The sequence below is a fragment of the Meleagris gallopavo genome, chromosome 5 (genome assembly GCF_905368555.1).
Source record: "Meleagris gallopavo chromosome 5, MGAL_WU_HG_1.1, whole genome shotgun sequence".
Lineage (NCBI taxonomy): Eukaryota > Metazoa > Chordata > Aves > Galliformes > Phasianidae > Meleagris > Meleagris gallopavo.
In genome coordinates, this window is record NC_139408.1 from 14,236,942 (window position 1) to 14,255,537 (window position 18,596).

The following is an 18,596-nucleotide window of genomic DNA, read 5'->3' on the forward strand; positions in this document are numbered from 1 at the left end:
CCGTATATAAAATTAAAAGAAAATAGCAAAAAAAAAAAGTATGAAATTATAAAAATAAAAATAAATATAAACAACAATAATTTAAAAACTACAAATCAGAACACACACACAAACGGAAAAAAAAAACATAAAACCCACCAGGAGAATAAATGTTGTTTCCAATTTTACAGAAACATGGTGTTGATGTAGAGGTCGTGGTGCTGAAACTGGAGGAAATTGTAGAACCTGTAACTGTGATGAGGGATGGAGGGGAGAAGGTGCTTGCGGAGATGGAGGTGGTGGGACTGGTGGTAGGAGTGATGGTCTGTACGCAGTTGGGGTTAGGCCGGCAGCAGAGGACACGGATCCTGTAGTTGAGGCACATCTTGAAACTGCCGCGCTGGTCCTGGTTCTTGCACACCAGTCCGTAGTGAACGTCACACTGCACAACCTGTCCGACTTGTTCGATGGAAATGTCAGGGTAGTCCTCGGCCTGGCACTCAATTTGTTTGGGCTGCTGACAGACTTCCTTCCCGGCAGCGCGGATGTGCTGGTAGGTTTCGAAGTCTCCCTGGCTTGTCCCCGAGGAGGGGAAGTCAACGTCAAACCAGTCCGTCCAGGAGCACAGTTCAAGGTTGCAGGTGGTCACGTGCTGCGTGGTGGAAGGGGAGCTGGAAGAGGAGATGGGAGTAGGGGTCGGCGAGAGGGTGCTGGTGCTGGTTGTTGGTGTTGTTCCGGTTGTGGAGGTCGTAGCGGTGGAGGTGGAGGTTGTGACTGTGATGAAGGGTGTAGGGGAGGAGGTGCTTGCGGAGATGGTGGTGGTGGGACTGGTGGTAGGAGTGATGGTCTGTACGCAGTTGGGGTTAGGCCGGCAGCAGAGGACACGGATCCTGTAGTTGAGGCACATCTTGAAACTGCCGCGCTGGTCCTGGTTCTTGCACACCAGTCCGTAGTGAACGTCACACTGCACAACCTGTCCGACTTGTTCGATGGAAATGTCGGGGTAGTCCTCGGCCTGGCACTCAATTTGTTTGGGCTGCTGACAGACTTCCTTCCCGGCAGCGCGGATGTGCTGGTAGGTTTCGAAGTCTCCCTGGCTTGTCCCCGAGGAGGGGAAGTCAACGTCAAACCAGTCCGTCCAGGAGCACAGTTCAAGGTCGCAGGTGGTCACGTGTTGCGTGGTGGAAAGGGAGCTGGTAGAGGAGATGGGAGTAGGGGTCGGCGAGAGGGTGCTGGTGCTGGTTGTTGGTGTTGTTCCGGTTGTGGAGGTCGTAGCGGTGGAGGTGGAGGTTGTGACTGTGATGAAGGGTGTAGGGGAGGAGGTGCTTGCGGAGATGGTGGTGGTGGGACTGGTGGTAGGAGTGATGGTCTGTACGCAGTTGGGGTTAGGCCGGCAGCAGAGGACACGGATCCTGTAGTTGAGGCACATCTTGAAACTGCCGCGCTGGTCCTGGTTCTTGCACACCAGTCCGTAGTGAACGTCACACTGCACAACCTGTCCGACTTGTTCGATGGAAATGTCGGGGTAGTCCTCGGCCTGGCACTCAATTTGTTTGGGCTGCTGACAGACTTCCTTCCCTGCCGACCGATGTGCGGGTAGGTGTCGAAGTCTCCCTGGCTTGTCCCGAGAGGAAGTCAACGTCAAACCAGTCCGTCCAGGAGCACAGTTCAAGGTCGCAGGTGGTCACGTGCTGCGTGGTGGAAGAGGAGCTGGAAGAGGAGATGGAAGGTCGGCGAGAGGGTGCTGGTGCTGGTTGTTGGTGTTGTTCCGGTTGTGGAGGTCGTAGCGGTGGAGGTGGAGGTTGTGACTGTGATGAAGGGTGTAGGGGAGGAGGTGCTTGGGGAGATGGTGGTGGTGGGACTGGTGGTAGGAGTGATGGTCTGTACGCAGTTGGGGTTAGGCCGGCAGCAGAGGACACGGATCCTGTAGTTGAGGCACCTCTTGAAACTGCCGCGCTGGTCCTGGTTCTTGCACACCAGTCCGTAGTGAACGTCACACTGCACAACCTGTCCGACTTGTTCGATGGAAATGTCGGGGTAGTCCTCGGCCTGGCACTCAATTTGTTGGGCTGCTGACAGACTTCCTTCCCGGCAGCACGGATGTGCTGGTAGGTTTCGAAGTCTCCCTGGCTTGTCCCCGAGGAGGGGAAGTCAACGTCAAACCAGTCCGTCCAGGAGCACAGTTCAAGGTGCAGGTGGTCACGTGCTGCGTGGTGGAAGGGGAGCTGGAAGAGGAGATGGGAGTAGGTCGGCGAGAGGGTGCTGGTGCTGGTTGTTGGTGTTGTTCCGGTTGTGGAGGTCGTAGCGGTGGAGGTGGAGGTTGTGACTGTGATGAAGGGTGTAGGGGAGGAGGTGCTTGCGGAGATGGTGGTGGTGGGACTGGTGGTAGGAGTGATGGTCTGTACGCAGTTGGGGTTAGGCCGGCAGCAGAGGACACGGATCCTGTAGTTGAGGCACATCTTGAAACTGCCGCGCTGGTCCTGGTTCTTGCACACCAGTCCGTAGTGAACGTCACACTGCACAACCTGTCCGACTTGTTCGATGGAAATGTCGGGGTAGTCCTCGGCCTGGCACTCAATTTGTTTGGCTGCTGACAGACTTCCTTCCCGGCAGCGCGGATGTGCTGGTAGGTTTCGAAGTCTCCCTGGCTTGTCCCCGAGGAGGGGAAGTCAACGTCAAACCAGTCCGTCCAGGAGCACAGTTCAAGGTCGCAGGTGGTCACGTGCTGCGTGGTGGAAGGGGAGCTGGAAGAGGAGATGGGAGTAGGGTCGGCGAGAGGGTGCTGGTGCTGGTTGTTGGTGTTGTTCCGGTTGTGGAGGTCGTAGCGGTGGAGGTGGAGGTTGTGACTGTGATGAAGGGTGTAGGGGAGGAGGTGCTTGCGGAGATGGTGGTGGTGGGACTGGTGGTAGGAGTGATGGTCTGTACGCAGTTGGGGTTAGGCCGGCAGCAGAGGACACGGATCCTGTAGTTGAGGCACATCTTGAAACTGCCGCGCTGGTCCTGGTTCTTGCACACCAGTCCGTAGTGAACGTCACACTGCACAACCTGTCCGACTTGTTCGATGGAAATGTCGGGGTAGTCCTCGGCCTGGCACTCAATTTGTTTGGGCTGCTGACAGACTTCCTTCCCGGCAGCGCGGATGTGCTGGTAGGTTTCGAAGTCTCCCTGGCTTGTCCCCGAGGAGGGGAAGTCAACGTCAAACCAGTCCGTCCAGGAGCACAGTTCAAGGTCGCAGGTGGTCACGTGCTGCGTGGTGGAAGGGGAGCTGGTAGAGGAGATGGGAGTAGGGGTTGGCGAGAGGGTGCTGGTGCTGGTTGTTGGTGTTGTTCCGGTTGTGGAGGTCGTAGCGGTGGAGGTGGAGGTTGTGACTGTGATGAAGGGTGTAGGGGAGGAGGTGCTTGCGGAGATGGTGGTGGTGGGACTGGTGGTAGGAGTGATGGTCTGTACGCAGTTGGGGTTAGGCCGGCAGCAGAGGACACGGATCCTGTAGTTGAGGCACATCTTGAAACTGCCGCGCTGGTCCTGGTTCTTGCACACCAGTCCGTAGTGAACGTCACACTGCACAACCTGTCCGACTTGTTCGATGGAAATGTCGGGGTAGTCCTCGGCCTGGCACTCAATTTGTTTGGGCTGCTGACAGACTTCCTTCCCGGCAGCGGATGTGCTGGTAGGTTTCGAAGTCTCCCTGGCTTGTCCCCGAGGAGGGGAAGTCAACGTCAAACCAGTCCGTCCAGGAGCACAGTTCAAGGTGCAGGTGGTCACGTGCTGCGTGGTGGAAGGGGAGCTGGAAGAGGAGATGGGAGTAGGGTCGGCGAGAGGGTGCTGGTGCTGGTTGTTGGTGTTGTTCCGGTTGTGGAGGTCGTAGCGGTGGAGGTGGAGGTTGTGACTGTGATGAAGGGTGTAGGGGAGGAGGTGCTTGCGGAGATGGTGGTGGTGGGACTGGTGGTAGGAGTGATGGTCTGTACGCAGTTGGGGTTAGGCCGGCAGCAGAGGACACGGATCCTGTAGTTGAGGCACATCTTGAAACTGCCGCGCTGGTCCTGGTTCTTGCACACCAGTCCGTAGTGAACGTCACACTGCACAACCTGTCCGACTTGTTCGATGGAAATGTCGGGGTAGTCCTCGGCCTGGCACTCAATTTGTTTGGGCTGCTGACAGACTTCCTTCCCGGCAGCACGGATGTGCTGGTAGGTTTCGAAGTCTCCCTGGCTTGTCCCCGAGGAGGGGAAGTCAACGTCAAACCAGTCCGTCCAGGAGCACAGTTCAAGGTCGCAGGTGGTCACGTGCTGCGTGGTGGAAGGGGAGCTGGAAGAGGGAATGGGAGTAGGGGTCGGCGAGAGGGTGCTGGTGCTGGTTGTTGGTGTTGTTCCGGTTGTGGAGGTCGTAGCGGTGGAGGTGGAGGTTGTGACTGTGATGAAGGGTGTAGGGGAGGAGGTGCTTGCGGAGATGGTGGTGGTGGGACTGGTGGTAGGAGTGATGGTCTGTACGCAGTTGGGGTTAGGCCGGCAGCAGAGGACACGGATCCTGTAGTTGAGGCACATCTTGAAACTGCCGCGCTGGTCCTGGTTCTTGCACACCAGTCCGTAGTGAACGTCACACTGCACAACCTGTCCGACTTGTTCGATGGAAATGTCGGGGTAGTCCTCGGCCTGGCACTCAATTTGTTTGGGCTGCTGACAGACTTCCTTCCCGGCAGCGCGGATGTGCTGGTAGGTTTCGAAGTCTCCCTGGCTTGTCCCCGAGGAGGGGAAGTCAACGTCAAACCAGTCCGTCCAGGAGCACAGTTCAAGGTTGCAGGTGGTCACGTGCTGCGTGGTGGAAGGGGAGCTGGAAGAGGAGATGGGAGTAGGGGTCGGCGAGAGGGTGCTGGTGCTGGTTGTTGGTGTTGTTCCGGTTGTGGAGGTCGTAGCGGTGGAGGTGGAGGTTGTGACTGTGATGAAAGGTGTAGGGGAGGAGGTGCTTGCGGAGATGGTGGTGGTGGGACTGGTGGTAGGAGTGATGGTCTGTACGCAGTTGGGGTTAGGCCGGCAGCAGAGGACACGGATCCTGTAGTTGAGGCACATCTTGAAACTGCCGCGCTGGTCCTGGTTCTTGCACACCAGTCCGTAGTGAACGTCACACTGCACAACCTGTCCGACTTGTTCGATGGAAATGTCGGGGTAGTCCTCGGCCTGGCACTCAATTTGTTTGGGCTGCTGACAGACTTCCTTCCCGGCAGCGCGGATGTGCTGGTAGGTTTCGAAGTCTCCCTGGCTTGTCCCCGAGGAGGGGAAGTCAACGTCAAACCAGTCCGTCCAGGAGCACAGTTCAAGGTCGCAGGTGGTCGCGTGTTGCGTTGTGGAAGGGGAGCTGGTAGAGGAGATGAGAGTAGGGGTCATTGTGGAGGATGCTGGTGCTGGTTGTTGGCAAAGTTCCTGTTGTGGAGGGCGTAGTGCTGCTGGTTGTGATTGTGACTGTCGGTATAGCTGTTTTCTTTGTTGTCTGTGTTTCTGTTTGTATGATTTGTTTTGGTGGTGTTGTTGTTTCGCTATGGATATTTTCTGTTCTTGGTGGTATTGTTTCTGTCGTAGTTGTCTTATGTTTTGTTTGTATCTGTGGTGTGTATTGTGTTGTTGATACTTTTGTATATGGTGTAGTTTTTGTTGTTGAAATTGTTCTTGCTTGTGTTTCTGTAGTTGAATACGGTGTTTGTGTTGTTTGGCATGGTACTGTTACATTTTTACAGCATTTAAATCTTACTTCGTAGTTGTAGCAGATTGGTGGTAGCTGGTCTTTATTATAGCATATTAAACCTTCTTCAGCGTTGCATGTAATATGTTGTTCCAGGAGTTCATATGGTGTATTAGGGAATCTTACCGCTCTGCATTCAACAGCCTTTCTGTTAGCACAAACTTTATATCCCTGTTTTCTTATATTCTGAATTGTATCAAAGTCTCCATCATTGTATCCTGATTCTGGATAGCTGACATCATACCAAATTGACCAGTCACATTCTTCTTTTGCACAGATTGCTGCTGTTGAAGGAGATATGGTGATTGGTGATGTTATTTTAGTTGCAGATGTTGACGTTTCTGAGGTTGTAGTAACTGGTGATTGTATAGTGGTTGTAGTAATTTCCTCTGGTACCGTAGGTGTCACGCTTGATTGGCAATGGCTGTAGTCATCACAACAGAATACTTTTACCTGATAATTAAGACAGATATGCAGTTCTCCTTTTTGATCTTCATTTCTGCAGATAAGTCCGTATGTTACATTGCAGTGGACAACCTGGCCTATTTCTTCAATAGATTTATGTGGATATTTCTCTGCTCTGCATTGTATTTTTTCAGGGTTTCTGCAGATTGCTTTTCCAGCAGATCTAATGTCCTGGTAGGTTTCATAATCTCCTTTGTTGTGCAGTGTTGGGAAATGGACATCATACCATTTGGACCATTTGCACTTTGGTTGGCAAGGTGTTGTATTGATAGTCTCTGGGGAGGTACTTGCTGTTTCCGAAGAAGTGCTTGTGACAGTAGGAGTTCCTGTTGCTGTGGTTGTAGATGAAGTTGTGGTAATCGTACTTGATGTTGTGGTTGTCATTTCTGGAACTGGGCTGTGTGTTGTGATGGATGAAGTGGAAGAGCATGGTACAAAAACACAACATAAGATTCTGATTTCATAATTGTAGCACATAGTTGAAATTTGATCTCTGTTGTAACATATAAGCCCAGCTTTTGTATTACATTCTACACTTTGGCCGAGTTCCTTCAGTGGTATGTTAGGAAATTTCTCTGCCCTGCATTGAACTGCCTTTGGAGCTCTACAGACTTCATAACCCTTAGCTCTCAAATCACTGAAAGTTTCAAAATCTCCACCGTCAAATCCAGGTATTAGTGGACTTCCATCATACCATTCTGACCACTGACAGACTTCATGAACACATACCGATGTCGTTGGTGATGATGTAACTGAAAGAGTTAAAGAAAATACTTTGAAACTCAATAAGCATTCCCATATACATATTTTCATTATGTTGAAGGGGCTGAAAATTTTTTAACATCATTAGTTGCATTGTGAGCCTTTTAAGAATTATTTTAGGATGCTTATAATTGAATATCAACTAAAATAGAAAATCCATTATCTAGTAATTTATCTACTGACATGTTTGGAACAGTCACTTCAATGAAAATATTGTTTGTTTTTTAGAGAATGCTGAAGTTAGACTCAAACACACTTTATCTGTTTTGAAGGACCCCCCCCCACACACTTTTTTTTTTTTTTTTTTTACATTTGATTCAGTGCAATTGCTTAGTTTTGTGTCTTGTTTCAGTATTTAGTAGTCTTTCCTGAACATCAAGTGTGGCAGAAAAAACAGGTTTCACTGGTCTATTTAGTTTGCATTCCTAATGAATTTATTCCTCATGAAATACATGGCATTGCCATTGCTTCTTCATTTGAAGTTAAGATATCTCTGACACAACATCATTAGCAACTCGACACTTTGTACTTTAGTTCTGCTCTTAAGAAATTATTTATTGATTGAAGAGCAGTCCATAAGATTTCGCAGACAAATTATTCACATGAAAGAGCTGGAAAATGGCTAACAAATTCCAGTTGTGCTGATGGTTTCTGAGATTTGAAAACTTGTATTTCAAAATTTTATATTGAACATGTATTTTGTTAGACATATGGTCATAGTAATTAGAGATTATCAACCTTGAGTATACTGGAGAATTCTAGAAGTTAGTATTTCAATATCTCAGTGTCGTTACCTGAGTAATCTACTTAGTACTTTAATTAGATATATCATGAACACTATCAAGAATTCTATAGAATGTAATCATTTTATAATTTAATAGGAAAAATAATGAGTGATCTATTTATTCAGTAAAGATTATTCCAGGTATAGAAATAGTTACAAATAGAGATAATAAATCTCATGCAGTTTTCTTATAGTTTGCTATGAAAACAAACAAAATAATCGTATCAAAAAAGTGTGCAGTCGTTTTTATGTTGGTGTTTTGGAAGTGATTTTATTTTCTGTATTGTATTAATTTGATTACCAAATATTGACTGAAACTCAACAGTAATAAAAGTGATATCCCTTCCAACCCCTACAATTCTGTGATTCTGTGATTCTTAGTGATATTTAGTGGTTATATTTTACCCAGTAATGCATAGAATAAGTTCCTATCAGCTGTAAGATTATACCTGTGGAAGCAGTGGCAGGCGGTGTAGTGCTGAACTGAAATGGTATTGTGGGTGATATTGAGATTGGGCAGTCATACACAACTCTTTGAAGTGTTCCATTGGGACCACAGGTTGCAACAATACAGCCTCCTATGCCATCTGTAGTATTGTAGATCACATCCATATAGTTATATGTCCGTCCTTCATAAACGCAGACACATTCTGTAAAACAAAAGAGGATAGTATTCTCTGGTGTCTGAAACACAGAGCAGGGTGCTTTAAATGTATTGTACTCTTATGAAAACAACTTTTTCAACATACCATGTTCATCGTATTTGCATATTTTGCCATGGTTTGTGCATTCACTGGAAAAGAGAAAAAAGAAGATGATGTATTGGTTAGTAGTACTATTTTACTGTTTCTTTTTTTGTTGTCTGCTTTTATTGCATGTGGCAGGGTATCCTCAGCAGTGCGTTTAGAGGCAAGGCAAAGATATGGGGAGGCGTGATTAGGAATGTTCTTGTCTCCTTGATAAGCACACATTTTTGGAAGGGAAAGTGCAGTAAAAATATCACTTGAGAAAGGATCATTGTGTTATAGAAGTTTACATCAGATTTCCGACAAACCTTCAGGGAATGTAGTTTTTAAAGAGAATTTATCTATTATCTGTTAAGAATTGAATCCTGATGTATTTATTTACATTTATATGACTAAGGGCATATGTACACTGCATAAACTTAAGCAAATACAGATATATATTTAACAGTTTACATTTAGTACTGTTGATGACATAGGTGAGGCAATCAAAGCTATCTTTGAGCTGCAAAGTGTAACATGTATGTTGAGTAAATAGTCAGATTGGCTTTTACTAGACTCTGCCACTCTGGCTGCATTGCTTGCAGTATTCATTTATAGCTTGACAGGACTTTCCCAACAAGTATAGCTAGCTTGTATTCATAATTTCTAATGGAATGTGTAGGAATACTTGCTGACTGTTGCAAATAACAGAAATGAGTTCAAAATAATGAAGAATTGATATCTACTTATTTCTAAATAATTCCACATAATTACTTTAGGGATATCTTAGTATAAATCCTCATATTATTTACAAAATTATTATTATTTTTATTTGTTTTTACTTAATAATGTTTGTAATAAGAATGTAGAATGAGTAATATATTAATCTCCCTAAAGTAAAATGTTTCTCCCTAAAGTAAAATGTTTCATCATGTCATCTTTTACATTCCTGGGAACAGAAGAAAAGTAGACATTATTCAGCAGCCTAGTTTTTGCTAGCAAATGAAAAACCAAATGCATGATGAATTAAGTTCTGCAACTTTAGGCTCGACATTGAAAAATATTTATTAATCCTACCATGCTTGGCAGTTCTGTTTTGAAGGCATCTGCATTCCTGGCTTGTAATGTTTTCCATTCTCATGGCAACCACAATTAGAAACACAAGCCATGGTTTCTTCATCAAAATAGGGCTTATTCTTAGGGCAGTGTGGATAACAGCCTGCAGTAAAACAGAGAGTCATATTTATGCTGATCTTTCACAAGTAGAAGTGACTCTGTACTCTGCTAATAACTGATCTAGTGAAATTATTCCATATGGTAATTGGAATTTCACTTTCCATTATTGTTATTTCATTGATTACAGATTAATCTTTGGAAGCATTTTGTCCTCATTTTCACTCCAAACTAGTGTATGATTCATTGGGGAGTTAGATTGTCTTCAAATTTCTGCTATACACTGAGTAATCTAGATTTTGTTCATCTTACTCTTTTATTTTTTTAGTAAGTAGAATGAGATGCATAATTATGTTTACCTTCCAAACCTCTCAACTCATGAAGACACTTCCCACTTGGATTGTTACAGGTCTTCATACAAGGGGCTCCACAGGGCTTGTAGTGCCACTCACATTCCCCCTGTGGATTGTAGTAATCGCAGAACAGAGCTAGAGAAAGAGAAATGACAGAAAAGGATCTTAACTTTATCTATTTCCATTGGTGTTATTTTGCTGGGTAAAAGTTCCATGTCATCAGCATAATCATGTAAATGGTGAACAGCATGTTGTCTTATTTCTCTTTTAATACTGTTGTTATACTTTTACAACATTTTGAAGCCAATAAAGTTATAAAGCAGCGAACAGAGTTAGACTTTAAGCATGCAAAATAATGACTGACAAGTAAATAGGACACTAATAATACTGCTGGTAAAGTTACTGGCAGATGGTTTCTTTTTAAGTAGATTGACTTCCAATGATTTACTCAAATTGCTTTGGGTTTTGTGCTGGTTTTTGTTTGTTTGTTTGTTTTTTGTTATTATTGTGTTGGTTTTTTCTGCCTGTTTTTATGATACAGCAGTGTCCCCTACAAATATAGTTTTATCCTCCTTTCTTTCTTCTTCCTATTTTTTTTTTTTTGTGGTTGTTGTTTCTTTGTCTGATTTTGTTTCTTTCTGGTCTGTTGCTTTCTTTCCCTCTGAATCCCTTCAGAGAGAAGTGGGGTGAGACTTACGACAAATGGATGGGGTTCTCCATGAAATGCAGATGTCCAGCTCATTGCATGCTTGAGCATAGGCAGCTACTGCTGTACAGAAACATTCACAGTCTCCTCCAGTGTCACAAGCACAAGCATCATCCACACATGCTTGATAATACTCATTCGGTTCAACCTGTTGGAGGAAATATTTGAGTTTTGTTTCCTGCACTTGTCCACTTTTAAAAGGTATTTTCTGTACTGTATTTTCTGTAAAAAATAACTTAGAAAATATCTGAAGTTGGCCACTGTATATTTGAGAAAGATAAAAAATGAAAAAAATATGGTAGTATTTTGAAAAATCAGGAGAAAAATGTTGAAGACAGCTATTAGTAGTAAGTCATAACCATAAGAACGATTTGGTGTTAAAGACACAATTGCAGGAGTATTGCTACATTACTACATGCTAGCACACAAATGTAGATATCATGTAGCTGATATTTATATTAATAGAAAATGACACCATCACAATTAAAATGTATCCTGCTATTTATCTGTAACTGTCCCTTCTGTAACGCAAAAAACCAAGTCCTATGGATTTTTGTGTTGTGTTAGAAAATTGGCATAAGCTGAGGAAATGCAGCTGCATATCCTTCCTACTCAGTCTCCCTAGAGCATGGCCTGACTTTGTTATTCATGACATAGTCCAAATCCTAGTGTGTTTTCCACTGCCCCACATAAAAATTGATGTAAACTCTGGCTTAAAAGAACTTCAGACTAAAGTTTTATTGTACCTGGGAGTGACACTTTGCAAATACTTCACTGGTAATGATGCTGCATTGCTTCTGTGCCCAGGATTTCCTGTATGGGTTTGCGGTGCATGGATCTTTGGTTTGATTGGCATTTGGGCAAGTAGAAGACACTTTCCAGCTATTGGCAAACTCCAGCACATTTCCTACCACAGACTGACTGCGTGTAGTGAAGTCATTGTTTCCATTGCCATCATAGTTTCCACAAAGGCCACAGACATGTCCCTGCATGGGGATAAACAGAAAATAACGAAGATCAGCAACATATAGATTCTCAATATCTGTGAGGAACGTACTCCAGGATGAACCTTATTTAAAATGAGCTGGGCTTCTTCAGCAAAATACCTTTCATGAAAAGATATCTCTAACTTATCCTTAGGAGTGATAGGGAAAGAAGCAGAGTAGACTTGTGGTTTTTGTTCTTAATATTAATTAAATGTACCACTTCAGCAAAGTATGTTTTCTTGAAGGAAACTACTGATACAGCTGCTGTTATGCCATTGTTGAATAACAGAATTTATGGAAAATGTGTGTATAGAATCTGAGTCAATACTGCAAAGATAATAGGCAATAACTGCTATTTCAGTTGCAGCCTAAATTTCCATATTTCCACACGAGATAGAGCATGAAAATGGGTCAGGGAGTGTTCATATCCAGGTTTTGGATTTTAAAACGTACCTGAAAGCTGGGACTAAGTTTGATGAATATACTGGTTTTCTTGTCCCACATGAGTATCAGACCAACAGTAGTGTCTACAACCATGTAGATGCCCATGGAACGAATTTGGAATGGCATTTCTCCTCCGGGTGACCTCTGGATGACATCAGAATGTCCATCACTGAGTACCAGTTCGTAGTTCTGGGAGAAGAAATGAAAAGGTTAGGGACCAATTTAAAAAGTCACCCATTAGGTCCATTTTTTTATATTGTTAGTAACCATTTTTGAAATAATTATCATCAAAATGTTGTATTCAAAAATTTCCTGTTGATCTGCTTCTCTTCAAAAATCCCTCCATTGTTTTCCCTGGCAGAATTGTTGGCAGTGATCATGGAAGTGCGATAGCATTTTTACTGTCTTGGGGGACACTTTTATGATACAGTCTGTCTGGGACAACCCAATAGTTCTTCCAGCAAATTAGGTTTGGGGTGAAACTTATTAAAGAACATACTTACCTCCAGGAAAACTTTAATAGACTTGGAGCAGGTGGTTCCTGTTGTGCCACATGGAATGTTCTCAGTGATTACTCTGAAAGTTCCCTGATTCAAACCTTTTCTGCCACAGTAGTTCTGAAACAGAGAAATGAGATTCTGTGTTAATGATGCTCTGTGATGCAATATACAAAAATTATAGAATCACAGATCACCATGGTTGGAAAAGATCTCCAAGATCATCTAGTCCAACTGTCTACCTACCACTAATACTTCTCCACTAAACCACATGCCTTAGTACCACATCTAAATGTTTCTCGAACACCTCCAGGGACGGTGACTCCACCACCTCCGTGGGCAGCACATTCCAGAGTCTGACCGTTCTTTCAGAGAAGAAATTTTTCCTAATATCCAGCCTAAACTTCCCTTGGTGCAACTTTAGGTCATTTCCTATCATCCCATTACTTGAAGAATCCTAGAATCACAAAGTGGCTTGGACTGAAAAAGACCCCAAGGACCATCAATTCCAAGCCCCCTGCCACAGGCAGGGCCTCCAACTTCCAGAAAAAGAGACCAGCTCCCACCTCACTACAACCTCCTTTCAGGTAGTTGTGCAGAAGGAATCTGTTACCTGGATTAGAACATATTCACAGTCTCCTTCAAAATCAAAACGTTTGCCATCAAAGGTGGTATAATGCCCATCTCCGTAAACTGAACAGGTTTCTAGGCAAGGTTCCTCAGAGCAGTGCCACTTTCTGTTTCTACACGTGCTACGTAAGATTAAAAGAACTCAAAATGTAAAAAACAGATATTTACATACCATACAGACTTATATTTCTACATGTACATTCTTCTGTTTTTAGTTTTAAAAAATGTTAAGCCTACAGTGAAAAAATAAGGTTTGTTTATTCTCAGAAATGTAGCAAAGCTCCAGAGTATCTAGAATTTACCCAAAGATAGTGTTAGTTTATGATGACGTAAATAATTTGGAAAAATTTAGAAAAAACTTAGGTGTTCCACATTTCTAAGTCTTGTTGGCTGTATTGAATTATAGGTATTGCCTGAGAAGAAAAAAAGAAAGCTGTCTTAACTCTAATGAATATGACAGCAACTAAACCAAATTTTTATTCTGACCACATGCAATTTCTGTGCTATATGCCACTTTAAAAACAGAAACAGTTTGCTTTTTATTTAAAATGGCCATGAGTGGGCCCAATTAGCCTTATCTTTTTGCTTACTTTATCATTTTATTTAGGATTCTTTCCTACAAATCTCAATACTGCTAGAGTGAAAAGCTGTAATTCAACTAGAATTTAAACTGTTCCCTTCTAGGTGCCTGAAAATAATGTTTCAATATGCTCTTACCAGTTGTTACAGCCAACTCTGATTGATTCTCCTGGACGGTAGGAATCCCCATTGTGAACACATGGGCACTCTTCAGCAACTATGCAGCCACCTTTGCCATCTAATACGTAATTAGGAGGACATATGCAGCCAGAGACACAGTGGGTGTTGTACTGTAAAGACCATGTAAAAGATGTGACTTGAAACATTGCCCTGATGGAAGAGTCCATCTACAACTGGTAAGCATAAAAGAGATCTAGTTTCTTATGTTTTCAATTGGGTATACAGATTCTATACTTACACATTCCATGTCTAAAGTCTGACAACTCTTCTGGCACTCTGCTCCTATGACACCTGCAGTGGCATTGCCACAGTCAACATAGACCATGGGAGGTGCACAGACTGGAAGAGAGAAGAAAAAGCACAAGAAGTGTGAAATGAACCATGTGTTTATATATCTTTGTGTTTCCTTAAAAATTCAAAAACAAACAAACAACAAAACAAACAAAAAAGCCATCAATACCAACAAAACCAAACATATGTTTCAGATACATGCAACTTAAGAGAAAGCATTTGACCGGAGGTAGAAACAAACGTTCTGAAGTCATACCCATTTTGGTTTTATGTCTATGCTTGGACTGTTCATAGAAACTAATGTCCAGTTAGCTTCATTAAACACTTCCTTTCAGCAAAGGAAAAACAAAAAAGCAAAGATCCTGTTTTACTTTTAATGTTTGAAGTGACTGGCTTTCAGTTCTAAAAAAATATATTTAAAAGGTGGTCATTTTTCTCCTGAATTTCACTGAAGTGAGCAAGTATTCTTTTCCCCTGAGTAATCCAGGAGGCAATAACTTGATGTTAATGTCATTTGAAAGGGAAAACTGTGTTATTTTGTTTGTTTGTTTGTTTGTTTGTTTTACAGTTATGGTGTGTTATAGAATCATTGGTTTGTTTTCTTGTTTGATTTTGGACTTAAAGAATTTGCATCGTTATAACAAAAACAGAGAATTGAAAAGGTTGAAGGTGTAAAGGGAAAATTAAATAAAATCTTAAGCAATATGTTACCTGGTGGTGGTTTCTCTCCAATGCAGCTCAGCTTTCCATAACTGCAAGTGCTACAAAAAAGAGAAAGGTGTTATGTTTGGCTTCTCTTGCTGAGTTTCAATTTGTTTCCTAATTAATTTGAAAGAATGAAACAAACACTGTGTGGAGAAAACTTATTTTTCATCAGAATAGTTTAGAATATTTGAAAGTATTTCGTATTAGAGCAGACCAAAATACCATTATGTTCTATAAGTGGACCAGTTTTCTTTGTCCATTTGTCTAATTAAAAATTGTCCTTCAGAATATTCCATATTTCATTCATAATTTTAATCCTAGTTAGATTGTCAAGTCTGTATCATCTCCGACTGTGAAAGAAGTCTTTTAGGCTCACCGAAATTTTGTTGCAGAGAGTAAGCAAGTGCCTGGGTGAGTTTGGCTGTTAGCCAAGGTTAACTCACCATGTATGCTTTGTTTGATTGCTATAGTAGTCTAATTCAAAACATGGGTAGCCCTTATAATTTTTGTGAATTCTTTTTTTGTGTGTGTGTTGAATTCACTAGGGAGAAAAATTGGTTTGATTTGAATAAATTGCATAGGATATATGTGGTTTCCTGATTGCCTGTATCCAATCTCATTCTTTTCTTTTCAAATCTCTTACCAGACAATGCCATTATCGTGAATAACTTCCCCAGTAGACAGAGGCATTCCTTTGTAGTAACAAGGACAGCTAGAAGCAGGCACACATTTGCCACTTTCATCCATGTAGGTTCCATTTACACAGGTGCAGCCATCAACTGGGACAAACTTGATGTTGCATGTGACATCAGGCTCACTCAGAGAACGACAAGTAGGTTGACAGGAATCAACATTATAAGTGTACTCCAAGGATTTTGGACACGTGTTGGTGTATTTTGCTTGAGAGAGTAAAATCAGGTGAATTAATGTAAGGATCAGTGTAGATATAAATGCAGTATTTAAGGTAAAGTACATATGATAAAAAATGGCATTGTGGGTAGATGTGCTTTTCTGATATCCTCAGTAGTGTGTTTGTTTTTTTTTTTAACTGCCAAAGCAAAATTTTCCCCTGTAATTGTGTCATAAATACAAATATTTTGTCCAAGTTAAAAAAGAAAAAAAGTTCAATTATATTGATACATTGTGTGTTTTTCCTTCACTGCTATTTTCTGAGCAAGTAAGCAAGTCTCTTATTTATATTTCTCCCGTTTGCTGCTTGTCTTTTATGGTATTCCTCTCTTCCCCAAATCCTTGGAAGTGAATGCTATACTTAAAACATAATTTAACACAGTTTACTCTGGGAATCCCATATGTTCTGAAAGCTTGTTTGTGGGGTCTTTTAGATGATTGTTTTCAAGAGGCAAAGGGGTGTAGAACTTACTGCAGACTTTGTTCCTCCATCCATTGAGGAGTATTCCTTTAGCAGCACAGGCTCTGACATAGCTGGAAAGGGCAGCACACATGCAGTCCTCAGTACTCTCACAGTTACATGTATCAAACATGCAGTTCTAGGGAAAGAGATCATCAGATTGTCATTTCAAAACTGTATCAGTGTCATGTTCATTACAGCTAAAAGAAAATGTAATTTGAATACATATAAATAAGCACATGCCTATTTTTCATTTGAAGATTTCTTTGAGCCCTTTCAGAAAAGATTATTTGCAAAGAAAGATTGTAATCAGAGGCCCACAATTTTAAATTCTTATTCCTTGTTGTTGTTTTTCTTTACTTTTGCAGGTGGTGATAAGTTTCCCAGCTGCTTCCAATTTGTAGCCTGGTACCACAGATAGTGGAACAAGTAATAAGTATTTAATGCCACCTGACTTTTGCATCTTTGCTAGATTCTTTGATTCAGAGGAATAAAGGGGAGAGAAAAAAAGTCTTTTTTTTTGTATGTATGGCCATAGGTTGAATTCTTGGAATATATTTTTTTTAACAGTCCATTTGCTGCTTTGTACTTTCAGTTCTTGCTTTCTCCTTAGAAATGTGTAGAAAGGTGCCAGCTGAGAGCAACTAGGCACTAATACTACTTATACTCCTTTTATCTCTGGAAAAGTGCCTTCTGTCATTGGACTTGATAAAGAATCCACACAGCTGAAGCTCCTAGATTAGGAATCTGGCATCAAGAGAATGTCTGTAAATTCATCCTCCTTTGAGTGAAAAGAAAGGTAATTTTATAAAGGAGTAGATATTATCGTGCCTAGATAAAATGAATCCTTAGCTTGGAAAGAACTGTTGTAAATGTGTCTTCTCCTGATTGGCATCTTATTCTCTCAGGTGTTAGCATCAACAGTCCAAATCTTATTCTTTTAAGTATGAAAAAGTTAAGAGCCAAGTACCTTCTGGTAAACTTCTGGATTCACTGTTGAGTGACATTCTGCAAAAGGTCCCATGGTATCAGAGAGCAAGCCACACCAGTGCTGAGCATACTTATCTGTGAATTTAAAAAGTACAAATTAATATTGCACTTCATTGCCTAAATTCTAGTTTCTATGTTATATTACTTCCTGCAGTGAAATTAGAGAGGTTTAACTTAATAGAATTCAGCTATTTCCTTAAATATTAACAGTGTTCTGCATCATCTGTACAAAAATAATAATTCTTCGTAAACTAAGTACTGTTAATTTATGGTAGTTGTTGGGGAATAAATTAAAATTTCTTAGATGTATTTTGATAAAGAAGAATCACATTGTGAATCAGAAGTACAGTAGTTCACCTTAAAAAAATTGAAGAGTGGCTGTGGAAATTTAAGTGTTTTTTTGTCTGAAATTCTTAAGATTCAGAGAGCTATGAAGTCATTCATGAACTATAAGTCTGGTTCATAGTTTGATAGTGGAAGGACCACAGTGAGTCCTCCAGCCTTCAGTTGAGCTATACACAGCTTTTTTCTTGTATGACAACCAGTGCTTTCCAGGAATAGATTCCTCGTATGCTGTATGGTTCCAGTTCCCCTTAGATAAATTGGCAAAAGCAACACTGGCTTTCTTTAGCCAAAGGAATATTTTTGAAGATCTAAAATATTGAACTACTTACTAGTTATTAATTGATAATTTCTAGTGTCTGCTGAGGAAAATAGCACGTATATGCAAATGGTCCACTGTTACTTTGGCTAAATGCTTTATGGTTGATCAGCTCATTTCTTCTTTTATCTTAAAAGGGAACAGAAAAGAGCTTACCATTTTCTATGCTGAGAGTGCAGGGGTTCTCAAAGGTAATTTTGGCATCAGGACAATCAGCCTGAGTTTTCCAAGTATTGCCAAAGGCAGCTGAAGTACCCTCTATTACACCACTTGTGGTTCTGAAGTCATCTGTCTGGATGTCATTGAAGTTTCCACAGAGACCTAGAGGAAAGTAGAGAGGCTGTGAAAGTCTCCTGCAAAATCAAGCATGCTGATGAAGGCAGTTATTAGAGTAAGATCACTTACCACAGGTCTGCCCTTTCTGTGATGGATCTAAGTTTATAAAAAGTTGCATGAGAGGTACAATTTGAATCTGCAGCTGAAGACCAAAAGTTGTTTGTAAAATGATGAAGAATGATGATGGTCTAAAGATCGTGACATTTGCTGTGGACAAAGAGGAATAATTTCATTTAAGATAAACAGTTGAA

At 42.0% G+C, this 18,596-nt stretch overlaps 1 protein-coding gene across 1 annotated transcript in view; it reads right to left on the reverse strand.

Moving 5' to 3' along the window:
• Window positions 1-18,596, reverse strand: part of MUC5AC (mucin 5AC, oligomeric mucus/gel-forming) — a 41,886-nt gene that overhangs the window by 11,621 nt on the left and 11,669 nt on the right. Inside the window, 27 exon segments of the mRNA XM_085224335.1 lie at window positions 139-1,566; window positions 1,569-1,610; window positions 1,613-1,710; window positions 1,712-2,045; window positions 2,048-2,563; window positions 2,566-2,715; window positions 2,718-3,637; window positions 3,639-3,724; window positions 3,726-5,361; window positions 5,363-6,926; window positions 8,170-8,370; window positions 8,470-8,513; window positions 9,523-9,664; window positions 9,978-10,106; window positions 10,669-10,825; window positions 11,424-11,663; window positions 12,117-12,296; window positions 12,611-12,724; window positions 13,218-13,356; window positions 13,952-14,103; window positions 14,232-14,332; window positions 14,996-15,045; window positions 15,633-15,888; window positions 16,371-16,497; window positions 17,329-17,423; window positions 18,166-18,330; window positions 18,415-18,552. Coding sequence (XP_085080461.1) covers window positions 139-1,566; window positions 1,569-1,610; window positions 1,613-1,710; window positions 1,712-2,045; window positions 2,048-2,563; window positions 2,566-2,715; window positions 2,718-3,637; window positions 3,639-3,724; window positions 3,726-5,361; window positions 5,363-6,926; window positions 8,170-8,370; window positions 8,470-8,513; window positions 9,523-9,664; window positions 9,978-10,106; window positions 10,669-10,825; window positions 11,424-11,663; window positions 12,117-12,296; window positions 12,611-12,724; window positions 13,218-13,356; window positions 13,952-14,103; window positions 14,232-14,332; window positions 14,996-15,045; window positions 15,633-15,888; window positions 16,371-16,497; window positions 17,329-17,423; window positions 18,166-18,330; window positions 18,415-18,552 — 9,204 coding nt within the window.